At 51.9% G+C, this 16,635-nt stretch overlaps 1 protein-coding gene across 19 annotated transcripts in view; it reads right to left on the reverse strand.

Annotated features, from left to right (window-relative positions):
- The window catches only part of PIGG (phosphatidylinositol glycan anchor biosynthesis class G), a 75,981-nt gene that overhangs the window by 39,311 nt on the left and 20,035 nt on the right, over nucleotides 1–16,635 (reverse strand). For 11 of the 19 annotated variants that reach the window (XM_030920821.1, XM_030920811.1, XM_030920796.1 and 8 more), the window contains exons 7-11: nucleotides 11,916–12,133; nucleotides 11,247–11,528; nucleotides 8,960–9,414; nucleotides 4,354–4,545; nucleotides 460–769 (exon numbers count right to left, since the gene is read on the reverse strand). In XM_030920821.1, coding sequence (XP_030776681.1) covers nucleotides 460–769; nucleotides 4,354–4,545; nucleotides 8,960–9,414; nucleotides 11,247–11,528; nucleotides 11,916–12,133 — 1,457 coding nt within the window. Of the gene's footprint in view, nucleotides 1–459; nucleotides 770–4,353; nucleotides 4,546–8,959; nucleotides 9,415–10,348; nucleotides 11,529–11,886; nucleotides 12,134–16,635 lie in introns of those variants that run through there. The other 8 variants (XM_030920858.1, XM_030920863.1, XM_030920867.1 and 5 more) reach the window with 5 other exon arrangements.

The following is a 16,635-nucleotide window of genomic DNA, read 5'->3' on the forward strand; positions in this document are numbered from 1 at the left end:
AACACTGGACAGAAGCCCTTGCGACCCACCAGGCCTCAGAGAGCTAACAATCAGGGGGGAACAAACGGCCCCCAGTGTGGAGAGCCCAGACACCAGGGGCAAAGGGCATGAACGAGAACAATTATTATATCCATCAATGAAGCAAGTGAACAATGGGATGTCTGTGCTTCCTGAACTGCTTGTAATAAATAAACCCAGGCCTGGCCCGGCAGAGCAGCAATCCGCTGTCTTAAGCACCCACATATCCACACCTGGGACGTCTGTCTTAAACGACCGGCTGTACTTTATCTTATAAAATACACACGGGAGTTCAGCATCATTCACCATGCCATACTGACAGTTCTTTCGCTAAACAAACATTGTAACTTTCCAACGTCTGGTAAAATTTTCTCAAAGAAAAATCTAAAATAAATATGTAAAAAGTGAAGTCTTCTACCCATGATAATAATGAAAACCTACCTGAAAATAGAAGAAGGCTTGCCCAAACCAATAATGCATCACAGTAATCTCAGCCGCATCGTGCCTCAGGGGCTTCCAGATGAACTTAGTCATGAGAGTCTGAATCAAGAGACTAAATGCTAAGACCGGAAGATTATGTGGTCTAAAGAGCAAGGCTGCCAGAAGAACTAATCCACTATGTATCTCCCATAAACCTACAGTCTTGAGTTTGAAGTCTGCAGCAATGACTTGAGATTTAAGTAAGTCTTTGGTGCCCGTGAACAGAATGCCAAGGACAAAGATATAAACAAAGCGAGCTTCAATAATACCCCTAAAAAAAAGCAGAACAAGTTAGATTCATTAGCACCAGTGAGAAAAATTCAGAAACATTTTCCCATGAAAAACACACCTATCTGCCTAGGGAACCAGTAAATGTCCCAGCACTGCTGGCTAAAGGAGCTGTGGCACCCTCCCTACCCCCCAGGTCCCGTCACGGCAGTGGGCATGTCTCCTCCGCACAGCAGCCCTGAGGAGCCACTGCCAAAGGCCCACAGGTGTGTTCTCGTGCAGACTCTTCTGCTGGGGTTGGTTTCAGGGAGATCCTACTCATTTGGCCCAAGGATCACCTGGTGGCACCAGCCAAGGTGCCCTCGTGGCCCGCCTGCTTTGCACAATTAAAAAAAACTCAATGCACTGGTATAAGATTCACCTCTAAAAAACTGCTATAAGTTCATAAACGTTAACTGTACAACTGGGCAGATTTAAAGAAGCATTTGCACATTCACAGGTACACACATATGCAGTTATGGGGACACAAGCACCTGCATGTTTACAGGCGCACACGCATGCAATGGTGCAGTCGTCCAACCTGCCGGCTCTGGAAAAAGGCAGAGCTCTGCTCAGCCCAGGCCCTGCTGCTCACTGGCTCTCCGACTCGGGGCGTGTCAATCAAGACTTCTGACCCTCAGCTTTGCTGTTTGTGAAATGGAGAGAAAATGGTTCTACACTTCACAAAGTCATCCTCGGAATTAAGCAAGGGAATGTAGAGAGTGTCTGGCACACAGTACGCTCGTAAATACTAAGTACTTTTATGATGGTTATCTGTAAAGGATACAATTACCAAAAAATTTCATCTCACAAAACACGTATGTTCCTAAAACATAATATTTTAAATAAGTTTTGTAAATGAAATACTTCATATATCCTGCAAAAGCTGATCATTTAAAATCATCATAAATTTTTTATATCACCGTAATATTGTGAAAACTGAATTTTCCTATATTAGATTTTCTTATAAAGTTTTGTACATTAAGAAATTAAACTTTGATCAGTTTTGTTCAAACAGCCTGAGCACTGTATACCATGTGCCTGGCAGTGTGGCTGTCACGAGGGGCCCACATCCTGGTTGAGGAGCTGGGGTCAGATACCTGGCAACCCCCACAGGTCAAGGTGTGTGCCAAGCTGAGAGTGAATTATAGGCCCATCTGCATTCAAAGAAGGGAGAAATCCACAAAGGTCACAATTACTGGAGAAGTTTCATAGAAGGGACTGGTTTCTGTGTCAAGAGAGGATGGCAGGGCAGGAGGGTGGTGGGCAGGAGGGTGGTGAGCAGGAGGGTGGTGAGCAGGAGGGTGGTGGGCAGGAGGGTGGTGGGCAGGAGGGTGGTGGGCAGGAGGATGGCAGGGCAGGAGGGTGGTGAGCAGGAGGGTGGTGGGCAGAAGGGTGGTGAGCAGGACGGTAGTGAGCAGATGCAGGCATCATCTGGGGCCTTTGGTGGGTCCTCCTCTTCCCCTGGCCGGGCAGCACCTGATCCTGCTCATTCAGGCCCACCCCACTTCCACCTCCACTCCAGCCATCCCTAGGCTTCTGAGTGGAGGAGAGTCAGGAACTGAGTGCAAAGGATTTCAGACTATCAGTGGATGGCAACGCCTGAGGGACTGACAGGAGAGAGGCAGCTGTTACAATGATTTAGAGCCAGGATGCATCTGCAGCCAGGACCTATTTACAATCGGGACAGATGGGGACAAAGGACGGAAGCACTTTACAGGAAGAAGGTGAACCAGGCAGTGCGTGTGGAAAGAAAAGGCACACTGGCTAGTTCTGGACACTAGCAAATCACATGCTGCAGGAAGCAGGCCAGGGAAGGGAAGAGGGCCAAGGTCTTCAGATGAATGATGCTGAAATTCAGTGCACAGATCTGCGAGGAAACGAATTTATTCACGCACTGCATCCTAAACACACACCCCCAAATGTAACATCCATTTGGATGAGCCCAAAGTCTCAGATTCCAAAGTCAACAGTCTTTGAGACATTTCCACAGAACACTGCTGGTACCTGCCAGCATCCTCTCCACACTGAGGGTCTGCTACACTGCCACTGCCTCAGCCAGGCCACAGCTCACCCTAACCCCCACCCCTTACTCCCCACTCAGCCAGGAGGTATTTCCAGGAGTGCCCCGGAGCCCCACGGCCACTCCTCAGACTGGCCACAGCCCTTAGCAGTCACCTTGACTTTTGCTCTGATTAGAAAAGCAACACTTGTTAACTCTAGACATCGCTAAGATACAAAAATAAGTAAAAAGCAAGACCACAATCTATGATTTCGGGTCCTAAATATAATCATCAGTATTTTCAGTATGTAGTCTTTCATATTAAGTATGAAAAAAAAAACGGCCGGGCGCGGTGGCTCAAGCCTGTAATCCCAGCACTTTGGGAGGCCGAGACGGGCGGATCACGAGGTCAGGAGATCGAGACCATCCTGGCTAATATGGTGAAACCCTGTCTCTACTTAAAAATACAAAAAAAAAACTAGCCGGGCAACGAGGCGGGTGCCTGTAGTCCCAGCTACTCGGGAGGCTGAGGCAGGAGAATGGCGTAAAAAACCCGGGAGGCGGAGCTTGCAGTGAGCTGAGATCCGGCCACTGTACTCCAGCCTGGGTGGCAGAGCAAGACTCCGTCTCAAAAAAAAAAAAAAAAAAAAAAAAAAAAAAAAAAAAAAAAAACAGGTACACACTTAGTAAGCTGGGGTCATACCACCGTTTTACAGCCCACTGTTCCACGACATGCTTCTCTGTTCTGTGCAAACAGGCTGTTAACAGCCAGAAGACTCCTTTACAGAGCACTGACCTCACTGGGAGGATCACTGTATTATTGCTGGATAGTTACCCTGGTTGTTCCTTTTTGCAAGTGTGAAGGGCACTTCAGTGGGCATGCCTCTGTCCCGTCCAGGCTCCTGCCTCTGCTTATATTCTTGAGGTAAATGGAAATAGAGTCAGCTACATAAGTTTAAACTGAGGGTCACCCACACGTTACAAGCGGCCCTCCACAACGGCCTCTGCTCATCCCACTCCGGAGGATGAGAAGGAGCCTGTTTCACCACCACACCGTTAAAACCAGAAACACGGCTGCCTTGACATGAAGAATATGGTCCTCCTGACTGAGCCCTCCCACCAATCGGCAGGAGCTCCTGGCCCCTCACGGGGGCTCATTATACATTATGAGAACAGTGTGATTTTCCAGCAAGCTTCGCCTCCCAACTGCTGGGAAACATCCACTCGTCATCCTCATCGCCAATTACACCCTGACCAGGAAAACAGAACCCTGGTCATCACGTGCTGCCACTCACTTAGAAACCGATTCATACTCATCTGTCTGTCCCATCACACACCTTGAAGGTTTTATTTTAAATTAAAAAAAATCTTACTTCCAAGTGATTTCTCTTCTAAAAGTAACACATAAAACATAAAAAGTGCTAACAACGGGGCTGGTTGGGGTTTTCTTAGTTACACTTCAGCAGCTGTTGACACAATCACAATCCACAAATACCAAACTCCAGTGCTGTGAAGACTGGCAGGGTCTTCTCCGTCCATCAAAGAGTAAAGTGGTTCTACGCGCCCCGTGTCTGCCACGCACTTACTTGGAAATGTCCTGGCTGTCTGGCCGCCACGGGAACTGCACACTCCCGATGGCTGCCCGGTAGCAGTAGACGCCCAGCAGCCCCAGTGCCAGGGCAGCCTTGGACACAGAGGAGCACCCCCTCTGCACCAGCACAAAAACGACGAGGAGGGAGATGGCAGCCAGGACAGAGAGCTCGGCTTTGTGATCAGAGCTGAAACGAGATGGAGAAGGCCAGCATTACAGCAAACAAACAGCGACGAGATCAATCTGCGCCGAGTGGCTTTCAAAGAACTATATTAAAAAATAGCTAGCTGATTTTCCCAAAAACCAAAGATTACACGAAATTGTTGGTTTTTCTTTTCTTTTCTTTTTTTTTTTTTTTGAGACCGAGTCTCGCTCTGTTGCCCAGGCTGGAGTGCAGTGGCACGATCTAGGCTCACTGCAAGCTCCACCTCCCGGGTTCCCGCCATTCTCCTGCCTCAGCCTCCCGAGTAGCTGGGACTACAGGCGCCCGCCACCTCGCCCGGCTAGTTTTTGTATTTTTAGTAGAGACGGGGTTTCACTGTGTTAGCCAGGATGGTCTCGATCTCCTGACCTTGTGATCCGCCCGTCTCGGCCTCCCAAAGTGCTGGGATGACAGGCTTGAGCCACCGCGCCCGGCCGGTTATTTTCTTTTTTTTTTTTTTTTTTTTTTTTGAGGCGGAGTCTCGCTCTGTCGCCCAGGCTGGAGTGCAGTGGCCGGATCTCAGCTCACTGCAACCTCCACCTCCCGGGTTCATGCCATTCTCCTGCCTCAGCCTCCCAAGTAGCTGGGACTACAGGTGCCCGCCACCTCGCCCGGCTAGTTTTTTTGTATTTTTTAGTAGAGACGGGGTTTCACCGTGTTAGCCAGGATGGTCTCGATCTCCTGACCTCGTGATCCGCCCATCTCGGCCTCCCAAAGTGCTGGGATTACAGGCTTGAGCCACCGCGCCCGGCCCGGTTTTTATTTTCAAACGAAGGTTCTTAAAGTGTAACAAATAAAAGACGGTCAACCTCAGTGGGGTGTGGTGGCTCACGCCTGTGATCCAGCACTTTAGGATGCCGAGGCGGAAGGATCGCTTGAGGCCAGGAGTTTGAGACCAGCCTGGGCCACATGGGGAGACCTCATTTTATTAAAAAAAAGAAAAAGAGGCCGGGCGTGGTGGCTCAAGCTTGTAATCCCAGCACTTTGGGAGGCCGAGACGGGCGGATCACGAGGTCAGGAGATCGAGACCATCCTGGCTAACACGGTGAAACCCCATCTCTACTAAAAATACAAAAAACTAGCCGGGCGAGGTGGCGGGCGCCTGTAGTCCCAGCTACTCGGGAGGCTGAGGCAGGAGAATGGCGTCAACCCGGGAGGCGGAGCTTGCAGTGAGCTGAGATCCAGCCACTGCACTCCAGCCTGGGTGACAGAGCAAGACTCCGTCTCAAAAAAAAAAAGAAAAAAAAAAAGAAAAAGAAAAAAAGACAGTCAACTTGAACTCTCACTTCTCATTCACAAATAGGTCTCCCATCATCAGAGCTGGATGCCCAGAGGCCAGGCGGTGACAAATATATAAAGAGTCCTCTTGTCCCCTGGTACCCTCTCGGGGGCAGGCCTGCATCTACCAGTTCACCTTCTCCTCCCGCCTTCTCCCATTACTCGGTAACGCACGATACGTCCCTAGACCTGCATGGCCTCTCACAGGGTCTGCCGTCACCTGCTCCTGGGTGAGGAGATGGTGCAGAGGTTGACAGCTCGTCAGAGAGCAGAGCCCGAAGTCCTGACCGCACTGCAGTGGTGCAGCACCAGCCAGCCCGGGCCTGAGCGTGAGGCGGCGACGGCCGGGCTCCCTTCTGTTTCTTTCACGGCCGCTCTCACCTCAAAACCTCCCAGGATGGGAGGGGGAGACTGGGGCCACACGGGGGCCTGGGCCTCACCCCAGGAAGGGGCACCTGTGTGTTTTTGTATTGTTGCTTTTTAAATGGCACGTGTTTTTACACAATCTTCAGGACTGTTATAATAATAAAGTAGAACAATTATAACAATGTAATTGTTACTGTCAGAGAAATTATATGAATGTGCGCTGTCTCAAAATACTGTAATATTTTCAGACTACTGTTGACCTCGGGTAAGCAAAACTGCAGATAATGCGGTGGGGGATGGCTCTTGCATGTGGGGTGGAAAGCCAGCCAGTTCTCTCCTAATGCTTTCATTTTCCAGGAAAGTCAGGAACAAGGTGTCACAGTGCTATTCTGGGACACGGAGCTCCGTGACACACCCTGCTCTACACGCCTGGGATCCGACCCCGAAGCTGGCGTGCCCAGCACAACCTCCCGTCAGCCTGTTCCCCCTCCGCTTCCTCACCTCTGGAGTGGGGACCAACCAAAGTCCTCTCTCCGGGGTTGCTCTGGAAAGGAAACGTGTGGGCACACGGCAGGCAGATTACCTGAAGGACCCGATCTGTGATGACTTTGGTTACCAAGGTTTTAGTAATTTAGTTAATGCTTAGCCTCCCACAAGAATTACTTAATCAGAAGAATCTGTAATTTCGCAGCTTCTGATGTAAATTTACAAGTATCTTCCAAAAGAACCGTGACACTAACGTGGCCCCAGGAATCCTCACATGCTCACCAAGACTGAGCCTCGTCACTCAGTTCTGTTTCTCTGCCTCAGCAGGGATGAAGTCACACCCTTTCATTTGACTGGAAGTACCCTCATTACTAGGACTGGGCATTTCTCTTTTCCTTCTGCTGGCATTCCTTACAGGAGTTCTCTGCAGTGACAAGACCGCAACCCGTGCCTGTTACTCTCATCGCAGATACTGTTTTATTTTGCTGTTCTTCTTTTACTTTAGTTTCCTAAGTCTTCACTGCCAGATAATTAAAATTTCAAGTCTAGACAAATCTTAATTATTTTTCTGTCCTAGTTTCTTATACTTATTTTGAGCCTTGCTTGAAATGATTTGCTACACTTTCTAGGCGGTTTTCCAGTTGCCAATGAAAGGCTCAGGAGGTGGCTGAATTCCTCCACATGGCTCTTACCCTTCAGGGTGAGGAGAGAGAAAAGGAAGGATGGAGAGGAGAAAGGAGGGGAGCTAAGGACAAAGCTGGCCCACAGATGCTGCACCCACCTTGCCTGGCTGACCCCATCCTTCCTGCTGCCCTGGGGATCATCGACAGTGGGATATGGGTCTGGGGGAATGACATGGCTTAGATGTTTGTCCACTGCAAATCTCACATTGAACTTGGACGTTCAGGCTGGGCACATCGGCTCACATCTGTGATCCCAGCACTTTGGGAGGCCGAGGTGGGTGGATCACTTGAGTTCAGGAGTTCGAGACCAGCCCAGCCAACATGGTAACACCCCATCTCCACTAAAAACACAAAAATTACCCGGGCATGGTGGCGGGCACCTGTAATCCCAGCTACTCAGGGGCCGAGACAGGAGAATCTCTTGAACCGGGGGGCAGAGGTTGCAGTGAGCCGAGATCGTGCCACTGCACTCCAGCATGGGTGAGACTGAAACTCCGTTTCAAAAAAAAAGACACTGGACCTCCAGGGTTGGAAGTGAGCCTGGTGGGAGACATCTGGGTCATGGGGGCAGATCCCTCATGAATGGCTTGGTGCCATCTTCGCAGTAATGAGCGCATTCTCGCTCTGGCTGTTCACAAGACAGCTGATGTTTAAAAGCACCAGACACCTCCCCTATCCCTCTCTTGCTCCTGCTCTCGCCACATGAAGTGCTGTCTCCTGCTTTGCCCTCCGCCATAACTGCCAGTTTCCTGAGGCCTCTCCAGGAGCAGATGCCAACACCATGCCTCCTGTGCAGCCTGCAGAGCTGAGAGCCAAGATGAACCTGTTTCCTTACACATGACCCGGCCTCAGGTATTTCTTTACAGCAACGCAGGAATGGCCTGACACAGGGAGATGCTGAGTGATGGGCGGGGGGCACACAGCCTGGGCATGGACGGGGCGTCCAGAACAAGCCATTAGCAAGCCTGACCCCCAGATGACATCTTTATTATATCATGATCATTGAAACACAAGTTTTCAATCATGAACAGTTACAGTGGTTCAGCACTAATAAATCAAACCTATTAGGCTAGCCCCCAGATAAATTCACCTCTCAACACTGATTCTAGTATCTAGTAAAACACTGGTTTTAGTATATTTTCCCAGTTCTTCAGATCTGAAAATACTATCCCATTCTTTTTTTTTTTTTTTGAGATGGAATCTCACTCTGTCGCCCAGGCTGGAGTGCAGTGGCCGGATCTTAGCTCACTGCAAGCTCCGCCTCCCGGGTTCACCCCATTCTCCTGCCTCAGCCTCCCGAGTAGCTGGGACTACAGGCGCCCGCCACCTCGCCCGGCTAATTTTTTGTATTTTTTAGTAGAGACGGGGTTTCATCATGTTAGCCAGGATGGTCTCGATCTCCTGACCTCGTGATCCGCCCGTCTCGGCCTCCCAAAGTGCTGGGATTACAGGCTTGAGCCACCGCGCCCGGCCAACTATCCCATTCTTAATATGAAAAATGATCTCAATTTAGAAAAAGAAGAGCTTGGCAGGTGACCGATTGGCTGTAGAAAGTCTGGCCTGTGACCACAGGCCCATGCTCTCACCTGGTGAGCCAGTGGCCGAGGTCAGGCCGGTGAGCCCACTGCACACCTGTCTGGTTGAGAGAGCGCAGCAGCCGGCAGCAGGCCAGTATCAGCCACGGACTGGCCAGCACCATCCACTTCTTGTGGCCTCTGAGCACTTGGGAGGGAGAGGGGCTTCTGTGGCCTTTGTCTCGCTCCAGCGCATCACAGGCAGACCCGTCCTGCCACGCTGGTGTGGCTCCGTCAAGCCCTTGTTCCACATGGAGGCCGCATGGAGGCTCACTGTCGTCTCCCAGAAAGTAGTTTCTGTAGGTTTCTTGGCTCAGAGCTAGACACAAGGTGTTCACAAGGAAGTACCAGGTCTGGTGTTCCTCCTCCACGAAGCTGCTGGCACCCAGGCTCAAGACGTGGCCCGCCGTCCCTAGCAGAATAAGAAGGTCTAGCTCTGACCACCTTGAGCTGGGATGCACGGGGTTCTGTAAAAAGCAAAGCGCATTTTGTAAGAGACAGTCTGACAATTACGCACATCTTGCTGCATGTCAAGGCCTTGTTCACAGCAGAGAACGTCCTGGACACACACCGTTGTTCCTCGCACCCAGTACCTGGGCCCCTACTCTGGAACAGCCCCCTTCTGCTCCAATGGCAGGAACCCTCCTCTTGGGACACAGCCTGCAGAAGTGGAGATGCCCTCAGCCCAGGCAGGGGAGCCGGGACACAGCACGGCCAGCCAGCTGTTCTCCCACTGGACTACAAGTCCCAAGCTGAGTGACAAAGACTGAAAATGGTCAGAACCCTCTGGGCAGTGATGGAGCCCAAAGAGCTTGCCCAGAGGCTCCTGGCCCTGGCCCTCTGTGCTCCTGCATCCAGGCTCTTGAAGAGCTCTGGTCTTCAGATGGGCATCGCCAGTTCCTGGTTCTTGAAACCAAAGAACCCCAACAATACATCCCATCAAACCAGACCTCGAGGCCGGGCGCGGTGGCTCAAGCCTGTAATCCCAGCACTTTGGGAGGCCGAGACGGGCGGATCACGAGGTCAGGAGATCGAGACCATCCTGGCTAACAGGGTGAAACCCCGTCTCTACTAAAAATGCAAAAAACTAGCCGGGCGAGGTGGCGGGCGCCTGTAGTCCCAGCTACTCGGGAGGCTGAGGCAGGAGAATGGGGTGAACCCGGGAGGCGGAGCTTGCAGTGAGCTGAGATCTGGCCACTGCACTCCAGACCAGGCGACAGAGCAAGACTCCGTCTCAAAAAAAAAAAAAAAAAAAAAAAAAACTCAGACCTCGAATTTCTCATGAATATTCCAGAAATCCAGAAAGTTTCCACTAAAATGGTTAATTCTGTTGAAATAACAAAGTTGACATCACAGTACTGCCCCTTAAATATACGAACTTAAAGCAGTCAAAATCAAAGATGAGGACTCAATTATTGCCATTTATTCTTTTGATAACTATATACTGCCTGCGGCTAGGTACTAATTCAATAGAGGGAGAGAGAGCATGAGCCCAGGTGGGCCCGAGGTGCAAGCGTGGATGCAGATCATCCTGGCTCCGAGGAAGCCTGTGGCCTGATCGCAACGCTGTGTCTCGGTCAGACACTCAGCACAGGGCCTCTGACAGCTCAAGCCAAGAGAGGATGAGGGCTGCGCAGGGCTGGGGTGGGGGCCAACAGTCCTGCTGCCACTGCACTAAGTCACTTCATGCTGCACTCTGGATCTGAGTGCGACCATCCGCCTCTTTCTCACTGCCTCGCCACCACTCCCCAGCTAACAAATGAAGGTGTCCAAGGCCAAAGACTAAGAATTCCAACAGAAAACATCCGCCCTGGAAAGAAATCTGGACCTGATGAGGCAGGACGCATTCTGGAGGCAGCAGGATGAGTGGGGCGACCAAGTCTCCTTTTGACCCTTCTGGGTGTCCAGGACACTGTCTCTTCTTCCCACAGCTGCAGCTCCCACACCTCTGCTGGGAGGCTGTCTGATTCACTCACCCTCTCAGTGAGGGGTTCATTCCTCTGTGACCACCAGCTCTTTACAATCACCTCTGTGACAGTCGCAGGAACCTAGCTTTCCAAGAACTAAGGCATGTGACCTGACAGCACAGATGTGAACACCTGTGTCAGGACACCCTGAGGCCTGGGATAAGGCTGCTCCAAGTCCGTCCCTGAGGCCCCCTGTCCAGGGCACTGCCAGCACTTGGCACACACCAGGTGTTCAACAAAAGTCTGGTAAACGAAAGGCAGCCTGAAATAACAAGAACAGCCTGATCCACATACAGGACCACATCACATTCCTAGGAACCAGCCGTACGTACCTTCCTGGAGGTGTTTCCACCCACGAGCACGTTGGTCAGAACAGACACGATCACACACAGCAGCGCCGAGGCCAGCACCATCACCCCACCTGCCGCCAGCCACGAGAGGCCACAGAAGTAGCACGAACTTTCAGCTGAGGTGCACACAATGACGTGAACGGCCGAAAGAACCAAGATCACCAAATAAAAGAGCAGAGAAAACCCAGGAGATGACAGTGGGACTTCCAGCTCAGCCTTTCTGTGCAGTGCCTGTGGGACACTGAGCAGGAGCAGGGTGAGAACCTGGAACAGAGAAACAGCAGCGTTCACAGACTGCTGGGCTTGGAGAAACCCACTTAAAAACAAGCCCAGCTCCCACGCTCGTGTCAGCTGTCCACACAGTAAAAACAGAAAAGAAAGCTCAGGAAAAGGTGATTCCTAATTAACTGCCCCAAAATGCACGGCGTGATTTTTTTTCATCACCTGTAGCAATACTGAGTGAGGCCAATTGACACCTGACAATACTCTGGGTCTTGTCACAAATCAGGACACACCACGAAAGAGTTAAACAAGAAAATTAATATTTTCCCATTTTTAATAACACCAAGATATATACTTAAAACTATAAATATTTGGCTGAGTTATCAAATCAATGCAACACCTGAGCCACGACTGTGTGAGCATCTGTACCTCCAAAACCACGACAGTCCCCACCATCATCGAATACATGTCGTACTGGGCCACTTGTGTGCTCAGGGACAAGCTCAGCGTCTTCAAAGCAGCCAGGTACTGCCTGAGAACCTTGGAGCCCAGGTTGAACAGGACTTCTGAGTGCTTTTCCTCCAAGTACAGTCTGATCCAGTTCCCATGCAATCTTTCTGACATTTTAAACTGCTCAAACCCAGGATCTATTAAGAAGACAGAAAAGTTACATGCCCGCACACACACCGTGAACATACATATATATACATCATCTCAAAGTATTTAGTTATGCGTGGCACATGGCAAAGCCTTCTCTTTTTAGAACTGACACTTAACGAAGATGAACCATTCCTTTGGGTGGGGGTCTGCAACGCCTTCTGTAAAGCCTGGAAAGCCACCGATGTGCATCCATCCGCCCTCTGGCGATACAGTCCTTGGTCCTTGGAATACACCCTGCGGACGGCAGTGAATGCCCCCTGTGCTGCCTGACCTCTTTCTCTGCCTCCCTCGTCACTCTCACTTCCTCCTCCCTGTTGTCTCTTTCTATTCTCTCCTTCTTGTCAATGTGCAATATACAAACAATCCCGAAATGCATTTTGTCAACAGTCAGGTTTTACAGTCTTTCTAACCCTCACAGCACTGTATGTGGACTGGGCAGGCAGCGGCTTGACCCTTCTCCACCACACCCACTTCCCCTGTGCAGACCGGCCCTTCCGAGCTCTAACATCCCCTGTTCTGTAGCCTGGGTGACTTCCTCACATCCTTTTCGGAAAGGGAGAGCAGTTTCCAGCCCTCTCTGCTCACGAGGGTGAGCTCTGCTGGGAGCATGGATGCCCTGCCTCTGGATGGAGCCCTGCCCCTCTGCTATGGCGCCCTCTTTTAGACCATAGTGCCATGCTGCTCATGGCACAGCTGATGTCCTTTCTTTCCAGAGCTGGCTGATGCGTGAGCCTCTGCCTGGACCACAATCACTTGTGATTAGGATGGTCGTTTTTTTTTTTTTTTTTTTGAGACGGAGTCTCGCTCTGTCGCCCACGCTGGAGTGCAGTGGCCCAATCTCGGCTCACTGCAAGCTCCGCCTCCCGGGTTGACGTCATTCTCCTGCCTCAGCCTCCCGAGTAGCTGGGACTACAGGTGCCTGCCACCATACCCGGCTAAGATTTTGTATTTTTTAGTAGAGATGGGGTTTCACTGTGTTAGCCCTCGATCTCCTGACCTCGTGATCTGCCCGCCTCGGCTCCCAAAGTGTTGGGATTACAGGCTTGAGCCACCGTGCCCGGCCTAGACTGGTCTTTAAAGCAAGAACTTCCTTCCCGAGACCCCCTCGGTCTCCGCTGTGCCTCTTGGCAGGCTCACCACTCTGTGGCTCTGCACGCCCTAGGCCTGCTGTCATCACAGCAGTGAAAGAGCTGCCACAGGCGCTCGAGCCACTGAGGTCCAGGGCGCTGTGGCACGAGTCCCTGAGCGTGAACCCACATGCCTGCAGGCCCACCCCACGGCTGCCGGCACCAAGTCCCTGAGCATGAACCCACACGCCTGCTGCCGGCACCAAGTCCCTGAGCGTGAACCCACATGCCTGCTGCCGGCACCAAGTCCCTGAGCGTGAACCCACACGCCTGCAGGCCCACCCCACGGCTGCCGGCACCCGGTGCTCTGCACTAAGTGCCAGTGGCCAGCAACACTACGCAGCTCGCTCGTCTCACCTCCCTAATAACCCTATGAAGCAGGGATGAGCATCAGAACTTCTCCAGAGGAGGCAACTGAGATACAGGGGTGAGTCACACACCCAGGCCACAGCGCCAGTGGGCAAAAGCTGCAAACAAAACTCAGGCAGTCTGGTTCCAGGGCTGGCATCCTTCATTGCTACACCGACCACCCGGGAGTGGGGGACGCCTGTGTCCACACCCCACCACCCCAGAGTCACAGAGACATGGGTACCTGTGTCTATAGCCCTCCACCTACCAGGGAGTCACAGAGCTATGGGGGTGCATCTGTGCATGCATCGAAACAATATCCATAGAGCATGGACAACATGCCAGGCGCTGTGCCAGGGGAAAGACACAGCATGGCGAGCAAGCAGGTGCAATCCTTGCCTGCCGGGGCCTGGATCCAGTGGGGCTCACAGGCATGCGTGCGCACACACACACACACAAGTGTAATTACAAACTGTGACTGCATTACAGTTGTAGTTACAAGTTTCCCGGGAAGGAAAAGTAGAGGATACCAATGGGGGATTTTTGGTAATGGGAGGAACTGAGTTTGGACTGGGAGTGGGCGCTGGACCAGGAAGGTCTGATGTTTACGGTGAAATGTAAACGGTACCCAGGAATTCACCAGGCAAAAAACTGGAGGAAGAGCATCAAGTTGATGGCAACAGCATGTGCGAAAGTCCAGAGGCGAGAAAAAGCCGGTCCCACTACACTGAGAGAGCCGGGCACCTCCAACAGACTGGACACCACCCAAGGACTGTACGGGCCTGGCTGTGGGTTCTAAAACATATTTCAGTGTCAGAACACGTACCCTATTTTGTTTTAGGAAATGTGATCCCCGACGGTGTAGACAATGGGCCGCCCAGAGGGGGTGTCCCAGACGCTGTGGGCTGTGTTTTCAGTCAAGGGAGGCTCCTGTATTCATTTAACAGGCTGGTTTCCTCCCATATCCACTGTGGTTCCCAACTTCCCCCAGCCACTGCTTCTGGAACAGGCAAATAACCTTTCCATTGTTTTTTTGATTTTGTTGGTATTGTATTGTTTTGTTTTGTTTTGTTTTTGAGACGGAGTCTCACTCTGTTGCCTGGGCTGGAGTGCAGTGTCACGATCTCAGCTCACTGTAAGCTCCACCTCCCAGGTTCACGCCATTCTCCTGCCTCAGGCTCCAGAGTAGCTGGGACTACAGGTGCCCGTCACCACGCCTGGCTAATTTTTTGTATTTTTAGTAGAGACGGGGTTTCACCGTGTTAGCCAGGATGGTCTCCGTCTCCTGACCTCGTGATCTGCCCATCTCGGCCTCCCAAAGTGCTGGGATTACAGGCTTGAGCCACCGCGCCCGGCCTAAACTCAGACTATTTTTTAAAAAACCAAAAGCACAAGTCACGGTCGTCCCTGGTCTTGACTAAATGTCTCCATGGCCAAAGGCATCCACCTGGCCACCTCACAGGGTGAGAGCTGGTGCTCAGTGGGGCCTCCGGCCACTCATCACATCTGGTTCCCAGCACTCCTTGGCTGGCCGGGTTTGTCTTCCACAAGTGACTCTAGGAGGCCAGTTTCTATCTCAGCGCAAGCTTGTGGACGTTCACTGTATTTGGTAGTAACAGTATCCTGCTACTTCAAGTAGGGAAATCCACCAACACCACATTAACTGCTGCCCCCAGGTAGGAGTCGACTTCCTCCAGGTTCTCGAAGGAGCCCCAGCGTCAAACATGATTCTTTGATGAACATGGCTATGTCAGAGTCGATTGCCTGAAGATGTCTCAGGGAGACAAACATTCCTCTCCTGGATCCTTCCTGCAGCCGTCTCCTGGCACTTACCTTGGCCCCACATCCACCTCAGGCAACCTCACCTCCTACTCCCATTAGGGTGGCTGTGTCTGCTGCCGAGGGCTCTCGCCTGCCCAGTACCAGCTCCTACTCCCATTAGAGTGGCTGTGCCTGCTGCTGAGGGCTCTCGCCTGCCCAGTACCAGCTCCTACTCCCATTAGGGTGGCTGTGTCTGCTGCTGAGGGCTCTCGCCTGCCCAGTACCAGCCAGGCCCTACCCTACTTTCCATCTGACGAAGTCACTCATCACCCCCCGCAGCCAGATCCGAAGCTCAGTTCTCAATTCCTGATTTTATTCGATACCAACCTTTGACAGAGCAGCCCACTCCCTGCTTCCTGAAATTACTTCTTTACATGGCTTCCTGGACACCAACACCCCACCCACAACCACCTGCCTTGCAGAACTGCTCCCCCTAAGTCGTGCCCTCCTGAGGAAACGATTACCCTGCTCCTTCGCTTTCAGCTGAAAGTCCCGGAGTCGTACCTAACGCCTCTGCTCTGCTCGTACCCAACGCCTCTGCTCTGCTTGTACCCAGTCTCTCAGCACATGAGCAAATCCTGTCTTCACGACCCTCAAAATTTTTCCAGAACGCAACCACTTCTCCAGCGCCACTGCCTGGGCACTGGCCACCCTCACCTCTCACAGAAGTACAGCCACTGCCTCCTGACTGGTCTCCTCCCACAGCACAAAGCAGAATCCTCTCCAAGGGTACCTGAGACAGCCTTTGAAAATGCAAGTGGAGGACTCTAGCTCTCACTAAACCCTGCAGTAGCTCCCCATTTAACTCAGAATAAAAGTGAAAGCCCCTGCAGTGCCTAGTAGCCTTCATGCCTTAACGCCATCTCCTCTGCCCTGCCTTGCCACTCTGGCCCCTGCTCTGACCATCCCCTGAATGTGCGCCCCGTGGAGGACCCTGTCTGCTGCCCCCACAGCCTATAATGTGCCGTCCCAGATGGCCAGCGGCCAGCCTGCCCCAGCGGCTCCCCAACCCGCTTCACTTCCCACCCCATGCCTGTTTATTCTTTTTTCTTTTTTTTTTTTGGAGACGGAGTCTCGCTCTGTCGCCCAGGCTGGAGTGCAGTGGCGCAATCTTGGCTCACTGCAACCTCCGCCTCTGGGGTTCAAGAGATTCTCCTGCCTCAGCCTCTCGAAGAGCTGGGATTACAGGTGCC

Source organism: Rhinopithecus roxellana, chromosome 2, assembly GCF_007565055.1.
Source record: "Rhinopithecus roxellana isolate Shanxi Qingling chromosome 2, ASM756505v1, whole genome shotgun sequence".
NCBI classification, from domain to species: domain Eukaryota; kingdom Metazoa; phylum Chordata; class Mammalia; order Primates; family Cercopithecidae; genus Rhinopithecus; species Rhinopithecus roxellana.